Source organism: Ahaetulla prasina, chromosome 3 (assembly GCF_028640845.1).
Source record: "Ahaetulla prasina isolate Xishuangbanna chromosome 3, ASM2864084v1, whole genome shotgun sequence".
Taxonomy (NCBI): Eukaryota; Metazoa; Chordata; class Lepidosauria; order Squamata; family Colubridae; genus Ahaetulla; species Ahaetulla prasina.
Window position 1 is genome coordinate 229,984,622 of NC_080541.1, and position 18,998 is coordinate 230,003,619.

An 18,998-nucleotide genomic window follows, 5' to 3' on the forward strand; every position below is an offset into this window, starting at 1 on the left:
GTGGGAGAGGCTTTTGCAGTGTCTCCGCCGCTTGGGTGGACATTTCATGTGCTCTGGCTTCGTCCAGAGCGTTGGCCAGCGTTAGGTTGCTCTTTGCTAGCAGCCGGCGCCGCAAACGGATGTCTTTGACCCCTCGGATGAGTTGCTCGAGCAGCACCTCGCCCAGGTCGCGTATCCGCAGTCCTTGGACGCTTCTTAGGGCGCCATGTAGTCACCGATGGATTCGCCTCCATCTGCCTTCGCTCTCCAATTCAAACCGCCTCATGTATTTGGACGGCGTTGCGCAAAGTGGTTTTTTAGTAATGTCTGTAGTGTTGCGCACGAGACCCATTCTAACGGGGTTGGCTCTGCCACGGCTTCCGCGATATCAATGACCTCCGGACCGCAGTGACTTAAGAAATAAGCCCTTTTCCGGTTATCTGGAACTCCTTGCAGTTCGTTGGCTTCTAGAAAGCTTTCGAAACGGGTCATATACGTTCCCCATTTCTCTTTAGCCGGGTCAAACGGTGCGGGCGGAGTGTAACTGGCCATCTCCGCTTTTCTGCCCTGTGTTTGCTGGGTTCGGTTCTATCGTGCGTGCTTCAGCTCGGTTCTGGTTCTCCTTAGCCTCGAAATCCCATCCTCGTCGCCAATGTTAAGTTCTGGAAGTAACGAGGCTGGAGACCAGGGTAGTGACAACAGCTCTTTAATATAGGGTGAACCCAGCAACAGGCTGGGGGAAAAACCTCTCCTTTTATACAGTTCTGGTGGAGGCTTCGTCCAATCAGCAACGTGCTGATTTCCCGCTCAAATATTTAAAGGTATATACAATAATACATAACAGTTCCCATCACCAATCTCTTTCCATTTATGACTGTATGACTATAACTTGTTGCTGGCAATCCTTATGATTTATATTGATATATTGATCATCAATTGTGTTGTAAATGTTGTACCTTGATGAACGTATCTTTTCTTTTATGTACACTGAGAGCATATGCACCAAGACAAATTCCTTGTGTGTCCAATCACACTTGGCCAATAAAAATTCTATTCTATTCTATTCTATTCTACTATGAATGTCCCAAAAGTGCTTTTTCAAGAGGCAACTGGACTTTCTGGTTTTTCCTTCTTGGAAGACATTTCACTTCTCATCCAAGAAGCTTCTTCAGCTTTCGCTTCTTGGATGAGAAGCGCAACGTTTTCCAAGAAGAAAACCCAGAAAGTCCAGTTGCCTCTTGAAAAAGCACTTTTGGGACAACCATGACCTGGATGGCTGAGGCTCTCCATGGACATACTGTGAACGATTGATGGACCTAGATATGTCTAGTCTAATGAAGAGAAGGACTACGGGTTATATGGTAACCTTCCAGTACTGAGGAGCCTCAATAGAGAAGAGGAGGTCAACTTATTCTCCACAGCACCTGAAGGCACAAGAAGAAATAACAGATGGAAACTAATCAAGGAGAGAAACAACCTAGAACTAAGGAGAAACTTCCTGACAGTGAGGACAATTAACTAGTGGAACTGTTTGCCTCCAGAAGTTGTGGGTGCCCCATCACTGGAGGTTTTCAGGAAGAGATTGGACAACTATTTGTCTGGAATGGTGTAGGGTCTCCTACTCTGGGCAGGATTCAGACTTGAAGTCCTCCATTGTCCCTTCCAGCCCTAGGATTCTATGGTTCTCCATCATCCTTGAGACTATCCTACAGAAGGGACCAAGTTCCTTGATGTCATCCCTATGTTGTCTTTCCTCCCAGTTACCGCCAATATCGACCCCACATCAAGCATCGATTATTCTCTGGTTGGGCCACCAGTTGCGACAAGTGATTGCGTAGACCTGGACCTCAAGGTAAGCTTCAACAGAAAGGTTGGAGGAGGATGGTTCTGCAGAAGGACGCTTCCCAGATGATAGAGTTTGCCTGTCATTCTTCCCTCCCACGTCTCAGTTATCTGTTGGTCTCAGCCTCTTTTTACCAATACAGAATAGTGCCATTTTAGAAATTACCCCTATAGTTCTTCTTTGCTTCTCACTTCAAAATGGGGAGAAACCAAGTTCCTGACTTTGGAGTGGGTAGACAGGACATCTTGGATCCCAGATCACCCACTGCTGCTCTTAAGAGACGTCTGCACTTTGCCTCTTAGAATGCCAGTTGGATATCATGGTTAAGGCACCAAACTAGAAACTGGGAGGCTGTGAGTTCTAGTCCCATGTTAGGCATGAAATCCAGCTGGGTGACTTTGAGCCAATCACCGGGAGACTGTGAGTTTACCATCTCCTGGTGATTGGCCCAAAATCACCAAGTCAGCTTTCATGCCTAAGGGACTAGAACTCACCGACTCCTGGTGATTGGCCCAAAGTCACTTAGTTAGCTTTTATGCGTAGGCTAGACTAGAACACACAGTGTCCTTGTGATTGGCCCAAAATCACTTAGCCAGCTTTCGTGCCTAAGACAGGACTAGAACTCACCATCTCCTGGTGATTGGTCCAAAGACACCCAGCCAGCTTTCATGCCTAAGGCGAGCTACAACTCACTATCTCCTGGTTTCTTGCCTGGTGTCTTAATCACCAGACCAAACTGGCTCTCTAACCCTAATCTCCACGAGGAAGATATTCCACAAAGCTGGGGATCCTGCCAAAAAACCCCACCTTCTGGTCCTCACCAGCCAATTCTCTTTGGTTGACGGGATCTTGCAACATGCCCACTCGGCTGGATCGAAATGGATCGATTCCATCCCTCATGTAGCCCGGTCCCTTTCCTCTTTTTGTGTCTTCCTAACTTCTTTCACGTCCTCCCACCAGGGTGAATTCTTCTCCACCGCCCATCGTTCTCCTGCTCCTTTTCCACCGCCTCCTCTGTCTTTTCCGGTGGATCACAACCGCATGGTCCAGTTTGGGATCTCCACTTACTTCTTCAACACAGCTGGCGACGTCTACTACAAAGCAGAATCCCTGACCTTCTGGGTCGTGGATGAGATGGTGAGGCCACCCGCGACCCCCATCCTTAAACCCCAGGCAATATTCACCGTACAGGTAGTCCTCGACTTACAACCACAGCTGAGCCCAACATTTCTGCTGCTAAGTGAGGCATTTAAGTGAATTCTGCTCCATTTTGCGACCTTCCTTGCTTTGGTTGTTAAATTAGTGACATGATCGTTAAACTTCCCCGAGGACTTTGCTTGTCAAAAGGTCGCAAGAGGGGATCACATGACCCCAGGACGCTGCAACCGTCATAAACATGAGCCAGTTACCAATAATCTGAATTTTCAACATGTGACACTTGGGATGCTGCAAAGATTTTAAGAATGAAAAATGGTCCTAAGTCACTTTTTTCAGTTCCGGTCACTAAACGAACCATTGTAAGTCAGGGACTACCTGTAATTGAGCCAGATATGGTCAAAAGGGGGCTAACGATTTCTTAGCCTTTTGGACAGGTTGAGACCTTCTCTGCTCCCTGTTTTCCCACCTGCAGGTTCCTCAGGAGATTAAAATGCGGCTGAACACCTCCTCCTTCCAACCCTTCATCCCGCAGGTCAGCATCTGTCCCTCCCTCCCTCCGTAGCCCTGGCTCTGAAGAAGAGGGGGGTGGGGGGCATGTTGCGTGGGGAGGGGCTAAGTACAGGCGGGAAGGGGTAGTGGAGCATTTCAGGAGTCCCAAATTATGAAATCCTCAAAGCAGAGAAAGACCCTGAAACCAGGCTGTGAGTGCAGCGGAAGATAGAAATCGGATGGGGAATCTGATGGCACTTTTGGAAGCATCTTTTTTTTTTTTTTGCATTTATATCCCGCCCTTCTCCGAAGACTCAGGGCGGCTTACACAGTGTTAAGCAATAGTCTTCATCCATTTGTATATTATATACAAAGTCAACTTATTGCCCCCCCAACAATCTGGGTCCTCATTTTACCTACCTTATAAAGGATGGAAGGCTGAGTCAACCTTGGGCCTGGTGGGACTTGAGCCTTTTAAGCCCTGGGATTCATTTCACTTCAGCCTTTATGATGATGTTACCTCCTCCTCCTCCTCCTCCTCCTCCTCCTCCTCCTCCTCCTCCTCCTCCTCCTCCTCCTCCTCCTCCTCCTCCCTGTAAAAGCTACTCCATTCTACTAGCACTGATGATGTCTCCTAGTTTGGTAATGAATTGTCTGCAAGAAAACAACCAAGCTCAGAGAGCACCAAAGACCCCACAGCCATCATCAGTGCTAGAAGGAAGCAGGGTTTACAGAGAGGAGGAGGAGGAGGAGGAGGGGGGGGGAGGAGAAATATGGGGTCCTTGATGTTTTGTGAGTTCAGTTGTTTTCTTGCAAATGTTTCTTGACCCATATGGGGAACATCATCAACACGCAACAAGAAAACAACCAAGCTCAGAGAGGATCAAGGACCCCATAGTTGTCTTCTTCTACTACCTATTTCTTCTCCTCCTTCTTCTTCTCCTTCTCCTCCTCCTCCTCCTCCTCCTCCTCCTCCTCCTCCTCCTCCTCCTCCTCCTCCTCCTCCTTCTTCTTCCTCCTCCTCCTCCTCCTCTTCCTCAGAATTCTTACTACCCCCATTGTGCACTAGATGAGGATCCCCCCCTCCCGGTTATCTTAAGAAGCATCAAACCATCATTTATTTATTATTTATTTATTATTTATTTATTATTTAGATTTTTATACCGCCCTTCTCCCGAAGGACTCAGGGCGGTGTACAGCCAGAATAAAAACAGTACAATATACAAATTAAGACAAAAGTTAAAATAACATATTCTATAAATGGCCGAAAATTTAAAACCGTCAAATTTGACCCATAAAATTCATAAAAATACCCCAATTACAATTATTAAAATTCAAAAAGTTTAAAAATTAAGCCTGTCCCGCTTGGATAAACAAGTGCGTTTTCAATTCACGGCGAAAGGTCCGAAGGTCAGGTAATTGACGCAAACCAGGGGGAAGTTCGTTCCAGAGGGTGGGTGCTCCAACAGAGAAGGCCCTTCCCCTGGGGGCCACCAGCCGACATTGCTTGGCGGACGGCATCCTGAGAAGACCCTCTCTGTGTCAGCGTACGGGTCGGTGGGAGACATAAGGTAACAGCAGGCGGTCCCGTAAGTACCCGGGCCCTAAGCCATGGAGCGCTTTAAAGGTGGTAACCAACACCTTGAAGCGCACCCGAAAGACCACAGGAAGCCAATGCAGGCTGCGCAGGAGCGGTGTTACACGGGAGCAACGTGATGCTCCCTCAATCACCCACGCAGCTGCATTCTGAACTAACTGAAGCCTCTGAGTGCACTTCAGGGGTAGCCCCATGTAGAGAGCATTGCAATAATCCAGACTAGAAGTGACGAGCATGAGTGCTCCTAGGCTTAGAAAACTTGGAACTCCATCGCCTTCGACAAGACCTAAGTTTAACTCACAGAATCATCTATTGTAATGTCCTTCCTGTCAAAGACTACTTCAGCTTTAATTGCAATAATACAAGGGCAACCAATAGATTTAAACTTAATGTAAACCGCTTTAATCTAGATTGCAGAAAATATGACTTCTGTAACAGAATCATCAGTGCTTGGAATACTTTACCTGACTCTGTGGTCTCTTCCCATAATCCTAAAAGTTTTATCCAAAAACTTTCTACTATTGACCTCACCCCATTCCTAAGAGGACCATAAGGGGCGTGCATAAGCGCACAAACGTGCCTACCGCTCCTGTCCTATTGTTTTTCTTTTCTTCTTCCTATATATGTTTATATGTGTATATACTATATAATCTTTTTGTATGATGTTGTGACTAAATAAATAAATAAATAAATAAATAAATAAATAAATAAATGAGTGACCGTGCATAAGGCATCCCGGTCAAGGAAGGGGCGCAACTGGTGAACCAGGCGAACCTGGTAAAAAGCTCTCCTGGAGACGGCCGCCAAATGGTCTTCAAACGACAGCCGTCCATCCAGGAGAACGCCCAAGTTGCGCACCCTTTCTATTGGGGCCAATGACTCGCCCCCAACAGTCAGCTGCGGTTGCAGCTGACTGTACCGGGGTGCCGGCATCCACAGCCACTCCGTCTTGGAGGGATTGAGCTTGAGTCTGTTTCTTCCCATCCAGACCCGTACGGCTTTCAGGCTTGTTAGCACAGAGGAGATGCATGGATCTTCCTTGTTCCTCACCAATATCCAATCCCTGGTTCTACAGGAGAATAAAGTCAAGGCAATCAAACATCGAATTGCTGGCTGGGCAATTCTGGGAGTTCAAGTCCACCCCTCTTAAAGTTGTTCGAAAAATCAATCTGTCTCCTCCAAAGTTACAAGGCTGTCTGTAATTTTATGAGGGGCCATTGCCCAAAACCTGTTGTTGGTTTTGAGAAGACCTTAGCCATGTCTATTTAATTTTCACCCTGGATTAAACCATCAATGGGACCCCAAATCTCCAAAAGGGATGGATGGAGGCCACCCAGCAAGACAACTGTCATTGCCCCCGTTGGAGCCTGAATGTGCAGAGGAGGACAAGCCAGAGTTGGAGCCAAAAGGGCAGCTTCATTGGAGTTGGAGGAGTGTGGGGAGCAGCAGTCTGAGGCAGCCCAGGGCCCCTCAGGATTGGGATGACTTGTTGGCAGGGAGGAATGGGGCAGGATGACCGAGAGAGGGCAAGCAGTGGAAATGAGGAGCGATGGAGCTCGGGCGATGAGCAAGGACCGCGCCCTCCTGATCCCAGAGCATGGAGAGTGGAGAGAAGGCGGGAACAGCACAGGCTGACCCGGATGACTCAGGAGAAGAAGGCCCTGCCCCACTTCTCAAGGCACACCTGGGGACTGAGGCTTAAGGAGACACTGTGGGGAGGGGTGTTTGTCAGGAACAGACGCTGAATTTGTAGAGTTTGGTGTGTGCCGTTGAAGACATTTGGAGTTTGCAGGACTGCTTGCTTCTTCCTTACATCACGGGCTCATTGTTTATTCCTTCTTTTGCAGACTCATTTCCCTGTTCCTTTGCTTTGCTGGACTGCACGTAGCCAGAGGCTGCCATGTGTGTGTGTGTTTATGTGTGCGTGCGCTTTGCTCTGGGACTTGCCAAGAACGTGGGAGGGTTTGGGGGGAATTTTGGGGCATTAAAGGGGAGTTTGAACTCTCAGCTTTCTGTGTGGCCTCCGTGCCTTGTCCCAGGTCATCACAGCAGGTCTTCAAGCAGAGAAGAGGTCCATCCCTGGAAATGTGACTTTCTCCTTACTGTCCTCAGCTGAAGAAGCTCTACCCCAGCATGCCGATGAAGCTGAAGATCTCCCCTTCTGCGGCCCCATCTCTGAGCATCACCCCCGAAACCCTCTCACTGACCCCTTCGGTTGACATGCAGGCCTTTGCGATTCTCCCAAATTCTTCCCTGGCACCCCTCTTTCTGATCGGAGTGGTAAGTAAACTCTCCATGTTATGGTCCATGGTGGACAATCCAGATATTTTGCACAGTCTTTTGCAGACTCATTTCCCTGTTCCTTTGCTGGTCTGCGCGCAGCCAGAGGCTGCCATGTGTGTGTGTGTTTTTGTGTGCGCGTGCTTTGCTCTGGGACTTGCCAAGAACGTGGGAGGGTTTGGGGGGAATTTTGGGGCATTAAAGGGGAGTTTGAACTCTCAGCTTTCTGTGTGGCCTCTGTGCCTTGTCCCAGGTCATCACAGCAGGTCTTCAAGCAGAGAAGAGGTCCATCCCTGGAAATGTGACTTTCTCCTTACTGTCCTCAGCTGAAGAAGCTCTACCCCAGCATGCCGATGAAGCTGAAGATCTCCCCTTCTTCGGCCCCATCTCTGAGCATCACCCCCGAAACCCTCTCACTGATCCCTTCGGTTGACATGCAGGCCTTTGCGATTCTCCCAAATTCTTCCCTGGCACCCCTCTTTCTGATCGGAGTGGTAAGTAAACTCTCCATGTTATGGTCCATGGTGGACAATCCAGATATTTTGCACAGTCTTTTGCAGATAATCCTTGACTTATGACTATTGAGTGATCGTTCAAAGTTATAACAGCACGGAGAAAAGGGACTCATTACCATTTTTCACACAACCGTTGCAATGTCCCCATTGGTCATGTGACCAAAATCCAGAGACTTGGCAACTGGCATGTACTTACGACAGTTGCAGTGTCCCAGGGTCGGTCACGTGATCCCCTTTTGAGACCTTCTGACAACCAAGTCAATGGGGAAGTCAGGTTCACCTATCCTGACACCTGCAGTGCTTCGCTTAGTAACGGTGGCAAGAAAAACGGTAAAATGTAAGAGGAAGTGGCTAAACAGGGAAAATTAACTGAGTGGGATAACAGGAAAGATAACTGCATTGGAAAACAGGAAAGGCAAAGCTAAACCTGAAAAACAGAAAAAAATCTATGATTCTAAGAATGCTATTAAAAAAAATGCCCAGGCAACTGAGCATGTCTAATTAGCTGATGAATATTAACTGACACACCTTGCATAAATAATCTCCTAATTTTAATGTTCATGGGATGTATAATTTACTATGTAGTGGGAAATATGTAGGAGGCGGTTGGAAAGAGTGTAACCTTGTAGTACCTCAGCCAATGGGGAACGAGGAAGGATGTGGCAGCCAGTAGTATTAAGAAGGGAGTGGTTGGGTGGCCTAGAGGTGGAGCTCTCACCTCACAATCATGAGGCTGTGAGTTTGATCCTAGGTAGAGGCAGATATTTCTCTCTCTGGACACACTGAGAATATATATGCTGAACGAAACTCCGCACTGGCAACAGGAAAGGCATCTGGCCATTAAAACACTCTGCTAGCTCCATTCAGTTGCCCAGACTCTACCCTGCAATGGATTATGGGGTCTTTAAACAATGATGATGATTTTGGGCTTTGGAACCTTTGGAGAGAACCAAGCTTTGATAACTGTCTCTCCCTGTTAGCTCCAATAAACAAACCAAGAAGGCCTCCCCTGGGGCTTGGCTAGTTATTGGTCAGGTGAGCTTGCCTCTGGTCACTAAGTAAAGTAGCCAGGATCCCATAACAACAATCATAGCAAAAAAAAAAAAAAGTAAAATGGCTCATATAACAATCTGCTTAATGATTGACACGACTCAACGACCGTAACTCTGGACTTAATTACAGTCATTAAGTTGAGGGTGACCAGTATGGACCTGTCGTGTCCCACTCCTCCTCTGACGGCCGGGTCGGGGAAGTCCGTATCAAGCGTGCCTCTGCAGCTCTGCCAAAGTCCTATCAGAGTCCTCAGAGCAGGCAGGAATCCAAGGTGTGACTTCAGCAATCCAGATTAGACTTTGCCTGACTCAGAGAATGCCAGAAAGCAGATCCTTTATATAGGCCATGGGGTGTGGCTCCATGACTCAGCACTTATCCAGGCCTGCCCCTCCCTTCCTTTTGCTGACGTCGCCTCTCCATTCTCCGGAAGCGTGGATCCGTCCATCCTCCAGCTGCCGGCAATTCTAGCTCGTGACTGGCTTCAGGTTCCTCATGTTCACATGCTGTGGGGGAGGGGTTTAGTTGCTCCGTTTATCCGGGCATGGTGCCAGGACTGGGGGCTGGAGGCATGCCAGGACATTCTCCTGTACTATCAGTGTCTGGCAGGAGATGAGAAGGGCCCGGCTGCGGAGAGTGGGTGAGCGAGGCACAATAGGACCTATATGCTAAAGATCTGCTTTTTTTCTCATTTCAGACCAGCCAAGTTTCTGCCAACGTTGCTGTCAATTCTACCAGGATCTTTGGAAACCTGAAGCTTAGCAGGTGAGTCGCTGCAGGGCAGGACCCAACATTTGAAATACAGATAGTCATCAACTTATAAAATTTGTTTAGTGACCATTGGAAGTTACAACGGCGCTGAAAAAAAGTGACTTAGGGCTGTTTTTCACACTTACGACCGGTGCAGCATCCTCCGGTCACGTGATCAAAATTCGGATGCTCGGCAACTGGTTCATATTTATGACGGTCGCAGTGTCCTGGGGTCACGTTGTCCCCTTTTGTGTCCTTCTGATCAGCAAAGCCAACGGGGGAAGGCAGATTCACTTAACAACCCTGTCACTAATTGAACAGTTGAATTTAACATTTAACAGAGACTTTCTCCATCACATCTCCATCATGTATTTATATAAATCTGAATTTGTAAATAGTGGTGAATAGTTTTGTATTTGCTCATTGAGTATGCAACCGTGATGTTTTTGCCATACGCCAAATCATTACAAGGGGACACGGTGGCTCAGTGGCTAAGATGCTGAGCTTGTCAATTGAAAGGTCGGCAGTTCAGCGGTTCGAATCCCTAATTCTGCCGCGTAATGGAGTGAGCTCCCGTGACTTGTCCCAGCTTCTGCCAACCTAGCAGTTCGAAAGCAGGTAAAAAATGCAAGTAGAAAAACAGGGACCACCTTTGGTGGGAAAGTAACAGCGTTCCGTGCGCCTTTGGCGTTGAGTCATGCTGGCAGAATTCCATGACCACGGAATTGTCATCAGACAGGTCCGGCTCTTTGGCTTAGAAACGGAGATGAGCACCGCCCCCTAGAGTCAGGAACGACTAGCCTATATGTGCGAGGCAAACCTTTACCTTTACCTTTAAATCATTAAAAATAAATAATTCATTTATAAATAATTAATTAATTAATTAATTTATTTATTTGATTTTTATACCGCCCTTCTACCGAAGGACTCAGGGCGGTGTACAGGCAAAGTAAAAACAAACAATACAATATACAGTTTAAAATGCAAATTTAAAAAACTTATTATAATTGGCCTAAAACTTTAAAATATATAAAAACTAAAACCCCATTTAAAAATTAGTGGTAGAAAATTTAAAAGCAATAAAATTTAAGCCAGCCCCGCGCGAATGAAAAGATATGTCTTCAGTTCGCGGCGAAAGGTCCGAAGGTCAGGTATTTGGCGTAAACCCGGGGGAATAATGTGATTTATTTATAAATAAGTAAATAAGTCACTTACCAACCGTGGCAAGAAAAGTCATAAAACGGGGCAAAAAGTCACTCAATGATCGTCTTGCTTACCAATGGAAGTTTTAGACTCAATTGTGGTTCTAAGTCGAGGCCCATCTCCAACTGCTTATAAGATTGAGCTGCAAACTATTGTGACGTCCATAGGGCTCTGGAAAGGGTCATGACGTAATGTGTGATGACCCGGGGCGTGACACAAAGGCAACACAGCCAGAGAACCAATATGAGTCTCTTTATTATCCCCAACTGTGCCCCCCCCCAATGCCTCTTTCAACTCTCCAGCCTGGAGAGAGAGCTCTTCCACCCACCTGTAATAGTCTTCGGCTGGCAATACTTCAGTCCCAAACGTTGCAAGCAGAAAACCTCTAACAAAAACCTCCAAAGGCAAGACAAGGTAATTAATCTGGCAGGGCACCGCAAAATAAGGAATTCCACGAGGAAAGTAGCACGGCAGTAAATCAAACCAGTTGGGAGGATGCCAGGATTCAAAGAAACACCAGATAAACTCAGTGTTTATTCCCGACAAACGCCCCTTTCATTTGCCTCTCCTTTTAAACTCCAGCAGCACCTGTGCCTTGTAAAGAGGATCGGGTCCCTTTCCTCCCTTGTAAGCCACACAACCCATGTTGCTTTCTTCTCTGTTCCTCCCTGCGCTGCCTAGGATGAGGAGGGGGTGGGCCTTGGTCTTCATCTGAACCCCCTCTCCCTTGTTCTACCTCTCCCCTGCTCTGCCCAGCCCGACTTTGCCCTTCCCCAGTTTCTTCCACAGCAAATGGATCCACTCTCTCAGTCTCCATCAGCTGTTCCTCTTCCCCTTCAGATTGAGACTCTGACGGTCCTTATCTTGACTATAGGGTCTCTTCAAGTTGAGTTTCAGCAACCTTGCTAAAGACTTCTCATCCAGGGAGGGTCATTCCACTAAAGTCAAGCGCAGCAGATCATTATATACTAAAGTTCTTTACAAGAATCTGAACTGCTGAATGGCCAAAGCCAACTGGTGGTAGATAAGAGTCAATGGAATTCAAGGAGCCCTGGACTTAGATCTCTTGTGGGCATGAAGGGCCTCAAGACTAATGACATGTTTGACCATTCCTCTCTGGTCAGCCTGGTCATCTCCTACACTAACTTGGCTCAATGTCAGCTCTGCCATCTTCATTTTTTACACTTTGCTGGCATCCTGTCATAGAAGGCAAGGGGGGAGGGAGGGGCAATGAAATGGAGATTGGTAGAGATGGGAATGGGAGTGCAAAGAAAAATGATGGGGGTGGGGTGACAGCCTTGACGGAAATCGGAGGTGTCAATCCAGAACACACATCTGGCCTGAGAATAGAATGCAAAACTGCATCGCTTGGCGCCGATCATTCAAGCCATGCCCAGAACATCAAAAAGGAATACTATTGGACACTGATGTACCCATCAAGGGAGGACGGCCAGGGAATGGGGAAAAATGTAACCTTTGCATGGGAATGTTCAGATCTAGCCTTTCTTTTGCTACAGCCCTTAACCTTAGTAAAATAATCTATTGCTTTAAGTTAAATGGAGTCAAGGGTCTTTCTTTCCTAAGGACCTGAACTAGGGCAGGCCTGACATTTAGGCTAGATCTTTATCTTGTGTGATGGATTTCAACACGTTACTCTTTCTGTTCCTTCTGTAGGTTGAAGTTCTCCTTAAAGCACTCAGATGTTGGCTTCTTCTCAGTAAGATATGGGGTGGGGTGTTTGCCTGAAATGTCATCCTCTCCCTCCTTCCCAGCCTTCTTGAGGTTCCAGGCAGAAACCCAGTTTAGGGGATTGGGATCATCTTGTCTTCTCCTCTTGGGTTTTGTCCTTCTCCTCAGGACCTTCCCCAAAGACTTGATGATGAACTGAAATGTTATCTCAGCCCTTCTGGTGGGTCCAGGCTATGAGTGGGAAACTGGGTCAGAAGGATGGTGCCTTTGGGGTCTACAAGCCAAGGCAAGGGTGACCCTATGGATCTAGGATCTCCCATTGAAGGGAGGAGAAGCAATCAAGTTCATCTGACTTTCTGATTGTGGATTTCTCTCCCAACACACAGGTACAATTGCTGGAATCCCTTATAAACTTCCTTACGGCCAGCATCCTAATTCCACAAATGAATGGTAAGCACATTGTCAAGTCAGAAGGCCTTTCAAATAATATTATTTCAAAGACTCTCATGGGGTCTGGAGGCCAAACCATATGATGAAGGATTGAGGGAATTGGGTATGTCTAGACCAGTGGTAGTCAACCTGGTCCCTACCGCCCACTAGTGGGCGGTAGGGGTTTTGTCTGATACCGAAGCACTTTCCTTTTTTTAAATTTAATTGACTTTTTTAAAAAAATTCATAGCATTATCTAAAAACACTTTCATTAGGATTTCATAAAATTTCCCGTGACAATTTAAATTTCTGAAAATATACTTTTTATATCGTCCGCGCATAAGTTTAGTTCATATTACGTAAGTGAAACTAAATGGCGCTATAGTGCGACTGCAAACAAAAGAGCCTCATCCCAGAATAGCTTGCGCATCTCCCCCCACACCACCCAGCTGTAACAGACAAGCAGAGCTGGTAGCCGGTGCCCCCATCCCCAAACCCAATACATGTTGCGCGAGAGGCATGCACAGATGACGATACACGGCGCATTACTGTGGAACCGGTGGGCGGTTAGAAAATTTTACTACTGACAGAGATACAAAAGTGGGCGGTAGGTATAAAAAGCTTGACTGGTCTAGCCTAATGAAGAAAAGGACTAGGGCAGACATGGCAGCATCTTCCAGTACTTGAGGGGCTGCTACAGAGAAGAAGGGGTGAAGTTATTTTTCAAAGCACCTGAAGACAGGCCAAGAAGCAACAAATGGAAATTAATCACGTAAAACTAGAGAGAAATTTCCTGACAGTGAGAACAATTAACCAGTGGAATGGAAGTTGCCTTCAGACGTTGTGGGTGCGCCAACATTGGAGGTTTTCAAGAAGAGATTAAAAAGCCGTTTGTTTGAAATGGTATAAGGTTTCCTGGTTGAGGTGGGGTTGGACTAGAAGACCTCCAAGGTCCCTTCCAACTCTGTTATTCTGTATTCTATTCTGGAGAAGAAGTAACAAGTGGGAAGATCATTAGAGAAGCAACTTGGAAAGAAGGAAGAATTTCCTGACAGTGAGAACAATCACTCCCTGGAAGGGCTTCCCTTCAGAACTTGTGGATGCTCCATCAATGGAGGTTTTGAAGAAGAGATTGGACAACCATTTGTCCAGAATGGCATAGGGGTCTCCTGCTTGAGAAGAGGGGGCTGGGCTAGAAGACCATGAAGGGGGACGATAGCCCCACGCTTTAGCTTTCCTGCATGAAGCTGTGACTTCTTCTCTCTTCCAGCCCGTCTGGATGAAGGGTTTCCTCTCCCCCTCCTGGACCAGCTGGAGCTCTCCAACCCTGTTCTTCAGGCTCACCAGGTGAGTGACTGGGGGGACAGTTCGGTGGGACAGGTGGGAGGCTGACTTTTGTCCTACTGCAGGGGCCTCCAAACAGATGCTAAGGAGTGGTTGTGAATCTAGGACTATCTGTGTATAAATTTTGTCGTGAGCATGCGGAAATCTAGCAAACCCAAGAGATTGCAAACTGAGCCAAGGAGACCAAAATTTGCATCCTCATAATAACATTATTCTAATTTTCTGATTCGACCACAGGGAGGGAGCGGGGGGGGGAGGGAGGGAAGGAGAGAGAGAGAGAGAGAGAGAGATAGAGAGACATAAAGAGAAAGAGAGAGACAGAGAGGGGAGAGAGAGAGAGTGAAAGAAAGAGGGAGGAGAGAGAAAGAGAAAGAGAAAGAAGAGAGCAAGAAAGAGATGGAGGGAGAGAAAGAGAGTGATAGAGAGAGACATAAAGAGAAAGAGAGAGAGAGGAGAGAGACAGAGAGAGTGAAAGAAAGAAGGAGGAGAGAGAGAAAGAGAAAGAGAGGGAGAAAGAGGGAGGGAGAAAGAAAGAGAGGAGGAGAGAGAGAAAGATGGAAGGGGAAGGGAGAGACAGACAGAGGAGAGAGACAGAGAGAGTGAAAGAGAGGGAGAGGGAGAGAGAGAAAGATGGGAGGGAGAAGGGGAGGGACAGACAGACGGACAGACAGAGGAGAGAGACAGAGAGAGTGTGAAAGAGAGGGGAGAGAAAGATAGAAAGAGAGAGAGGGAGACAGAAAGAGAGAGAGGAAGGGAGAGAGAGAGAAATAAAGAGAGAAATTAAGAGAGAGAGGGTGAAAGAGAAAAATAGAGGGAGAGAGGGAGGATGGAGGGATGGAGACAGAACTAGAGAGATGAATAAACCTTTCTCCTTCTATCTATCTGCAGGATTTCCTGGTCTTTGCATCAGACGTGCGCTATGGATAGAGAAGGCGCAAAGGAGAAACAGGGAAAAATAGGAGGAAATGGAGGAATACTATCCCTACTTCTGGTTCCACTGGAGTTCGGTTTGGGGTGTTTTTTTTTTTTTTACATTTATATCCCGCCCTTCTCGGAAGACTCAGGGTGGCTTACAGTGTGTAAGGCAATAGTCTCATTTTATTTGTATATTTACAAAGTCAACTCATTGCCCCCCCCAACAATCTGGCTCCTCATTTTACCTACCTTATAAAGGATGGAAGGCTGAGTCAACCTTGGGCCTGGTGGGACTTGAGCCTGCAGTAATTGCAGGCAGCTGTGTTTAATAATCTTACAGCCTGAGCCACACCGCAGTTCTGCAGAATTTTCTCCAGGAACAGCCCTTTTAACATGGAATTCTCTCCCCCCACCACCATTGCTACAATCTCTTGAAGGCTGATGACTGCTGTAATCCCAGGCATCTCAGGGGCACCGAGTTGGGGAAGGGGACTCCAATGGCAAGAATATTAATTTCTTCATTTTCCACCCGGCCCTTTTGGCCAAAGTTTCAAGAATTCCCCATTTGCAAGTAGATGGATTCCTTAGAGCACAGCTGGCTGAGGAATTGTGGGAGTTGAAGTCCACCAGTCTTAAAGTTGCCAAGTTTGGACACTTAGAGGAATCCTTGGACATTATCTAGTCTGCTGTCACTGGAAAATAACCTGGGGTCAGGCAGGAGGTAGTAGTGTGGTATCAGGGTCCATAGATTTGTGGGGTCTTTGGGAGTCTGGTTGTTTCCTTCCAGACATTCTATTATTAAACTAGGTTCTACACAACCTTCTAGCACTGATGATGTTATCTAGCTGGGTAATGAAATGCCTACAAGAAAACTACCAAGCTCAGAGAGCACCAAGGTGCTCACAGTCTCCCCCCTTCCCCCTCTTCCTACTCATCTTCCTCCTCCTCTTCCTCCCCTTCTTCTCCTCTTCCTCCGCCTCTTCTCTCCACAAACACTACTCCCTTTAGCACTGATGATGTCACCTTGTTGGGTAATATAACATCTGTAAGAAAAAAAAAACCAAGCAAGCTCAGAGAGCATCAAAGACCAATCAATCCAAATAGAGCTGAAAGGGACCTTGGAGGTCTTCTAGTCCAGCCCCATGCTCAAGCAGGAGACCCTGTGCCATTTCAGATAAGTAACTATTTAGTCTCTTCTTGTACACCTCCAGTGACGAAGCACCCACAACTTCTGGAGGCAAGCTGTTCCACTAGATAATTGTCCTCACTGGAAGATCTCTGTCGTGTCCCACTCCTCCGCTGACGGCTGGGTCAGGGAAATCCGAATCAGGTGTGCCTCTGCAGCTCTGCCCAAAGTCCTAGCAAAGTCCTCAAGACAGGCAGGAGACCAGAAAGTGACTTCAGCAAGATATGTTTAGACTTTGCCTGACTCAGAGAATGCCAGAAAGCAGGTCCTTTATATAGGCCATGGGGTGTGGCTCCATGACTCAGCACTTATCCAGGCCTGCCCCTCCCTTCCTTCTGTTGCCTCCGCCTATCAAGTCTTCTGACGCGAGGGTCACTCCAGTCGGCAGCTGTTGGTAATTGACCTTCCTCAGGCTCACATGCTGTGGTGGAGGGGGAGGGGTCTAGTTGCTCCGTTTGCCTGGGCATGGAGCCAGAGCTGGGGGCTGGAGATACTTCCTCCTCTTCAGCCTGTCTGGGCATGGAGCCAGGGCTGGGGCCGGGAGGCATACTAGGACATTCTTCAGCGTTCGGAAGCAGATAAGCAGACCCCGGCTGTGGTGGTGAGATCGGACGAGACACAACACTCTCCTCCTCCTCTTCCCATTCTCCTCCTCCCATCCTCCTCCTGCTCCTCCTCTTCCTCCTCTCCATAAACCCCACTCCCTTCTAGCACTGATGATGTTCCCTAGTTGGGTCATGAAAGGTCTGCAAGAAAACCACCAGGCTCAGTGACCCCCAAGTCAAATGTTTGGCACAATCCTCCTCCTTCTCCTCCTGCTCCTTCTCCACAAACTCCACTCCCTTCTAGCACTGATGATGTTACCTAGTTGGGTCATGAAACATCTGCAAGCAAACCACCAGACTCAGAGAGTACCAAGGACCCCACTGTCTTCCTCCTCCTCCTCCTTCCCACCTCTTTCTCCTCCACCACCTTTTGCCTCTTCCTCCTCCTCCCCTTCTCCTCTACTCCACAAACCCCCCTCCCTTCTAGCACTGATGATGTTACCTAGTTGGGTCATGAAACGTTTGCAAGAAAACCACCAAGCTCAGGGATGACCAAGAACCCTTCAGTTCATCCCTGAGCTACAAATATTCTTGTCTGTTGGAGTTAACATTTGTGTCTGTCCATGCTTTCAGCCATTTGCACCTTTGAACAGCTCAAAATAATAATAATAAAAAAATCACCTGGAAGCAAATACTAGACAACTAGTGCTTGACAGCTGAGGTGAGGAAGACGTGCATAAGTGTAGGTAAGTGTGTGTGTGTGTGTATGTGTGTGTGTGTGTGTGCATGCACATATGAAAAAGAGCAAATATGCATTGTCACCAGCAAAGTTTTCTTGTTCCTTTAATTCCATCAGGTCTCCGAGTTTTCCAAAGAACCAGTTGTGGGTCTCTGTTGGTTGAAAGTGATTTGAGTGTGGCTGTTGACCTGGACTGGGAGTTTGTGTGTGAATGCATGTAAGTTGAATCTGGGAGCGTATGTGTAACCCCATTGCTTGCCACTTTCACTCCTTGGAGAACAGTAATAAGAGGCCACAGAGACAGGCACAAATCTTGCTTTTTGGATGCTTGAGGAAGGTCTCCTGAAGGTTATCATCTTGAAACAGAAGGTAAAACACGACAACCTGGAAAGTTCACTGCTGGATTAGCAGATGTCCATCTCTGCACAAATCTTGCTTGCTGCAAAACTAGACCGTTAAAATCTAGAGCAATTCTGATTTAAAACTCTGGTTTTTGGGTGGGTGGGTGGATGGAAGAGAGAACAAAAGGAAAAGAAAGGGAAAGGAAAAAAGGAGGGAAGGATAATTAATGTGTTAATGTAGAAAGAAGGAAATGAAGGAGATGAAGAAAGGAAAGGAAAGGAAGGGAAAGGAAAGGAAAAAGGAAAGGAAAGGAAAGGAAAGAAGAAAAGGAAAGGAAAGGAAAGGAAAGGAAAGGAAAGGAAAGGAAAGGAAAGGAGGGAGAGAGGGAGGGAAGGAAGGAAGGAAGGAAGGAAGGAAGGAAGGAAGGAAGGGAATGGGAAAGAAGGAAGCAAGCAGATATGAAGAAAGGAAAGGAAAGAGGAGGGAAGGAGAGGTGAGGAAAGGAAAGGAAAGGAAAGGAAAGGAAGGAATAGATAAGAGGAAGGACGGAACAGAAAGGACAAAAGGGGGAAAAGGAAATGGAGGGAGGGAGGGAGGAAAGGGAGATTTTCCATTTTTGTCTGCATTTCCTTATCTTTGGCCAAGCTCCTTGTTCTTCAACCTGCGATGGACAAGTTCTGCAAAGTCTCAGTGGGGACCTTTTGGGGGAGCTAGATAGCCCTTAAGGATTGCTGCCTCTCCCTCATCCACAAAAGGTCACCACGGTTGGTCAACCTCACAGGCATGAGCTTTCTTGAGGCTCCAGGGGGCCCAGGATGTGCGTGGTGGTTCACGATGGATCTGAGGTTTGACCAAGGCCTGAAGTGTCCTCTGTTCCTGGCTGCAGACAAAGCCTCCTTCCCACGATGGACCCAGCCTACATATCGAATAATAGAGTTGGAAGGA

The 18,998-nt window shown here is 47.2% G+C and overlaps 1 protein-coding gene across 1 annotated transcript in view; it reads left to right on the forward strand.

Moving 5' to 3' along the window:
* LOC131195098 (bactericidal permeability-increasing protein-like) overlaps nucleotides 1-18,253 on the forward strand; it is a 35,585-nt gene extending 17,332 nt beyond the window's left edge. The window contains exons 7-16 of the mRNA XM_058176726.1: nucleotides 1,680-1,831; nucleotides 2,783-2,959; nucleotides 3,453-3,512; nucleotides 7,179-7,346; nucleotides 7,673-7,840; nucleotides 9,609-9,676; nucleotides 12,539-12,581; nucleotides 12,940-13,003; nucleotides 14,253-14,329; nucleotides 15,215-18,253. Coding sequence (XP_058032709.1) covers nucleotides 1,680-1,831; nucleotides 2,783-2,959; nucleotides 3,453-3,512; nucleotides 7,179-7,346; nucleotides 7,673-7,840; nucleotides 9,609-9,676; nucleotides 12,539-12,581; nucleotides 12,940-13,003; nucleotides 14,253-14,329; nucleotides 15,215-15,253 — 1,016 coding nt within the window. The 3' untranslated portion in view covers nucleotides 15,254-18,253. The remainder of the gene's footprint in view (nucleotides 1-1,679; nucleotides 1,832-2,782; nucleotides 2,960-3,452; nucleotides 3,513-7,178; nucleotides 7,347-7,672; nucleotides 7,841-9,608; nucleotides 9,677-12,538; nucleotides 12,582-12,939; nucleotides 13,004-14,252; nucleotides 14,330-15,214) is intronic.
* Nucleotides 18,254-18,998: the final 745 nt, after the last annotated feature.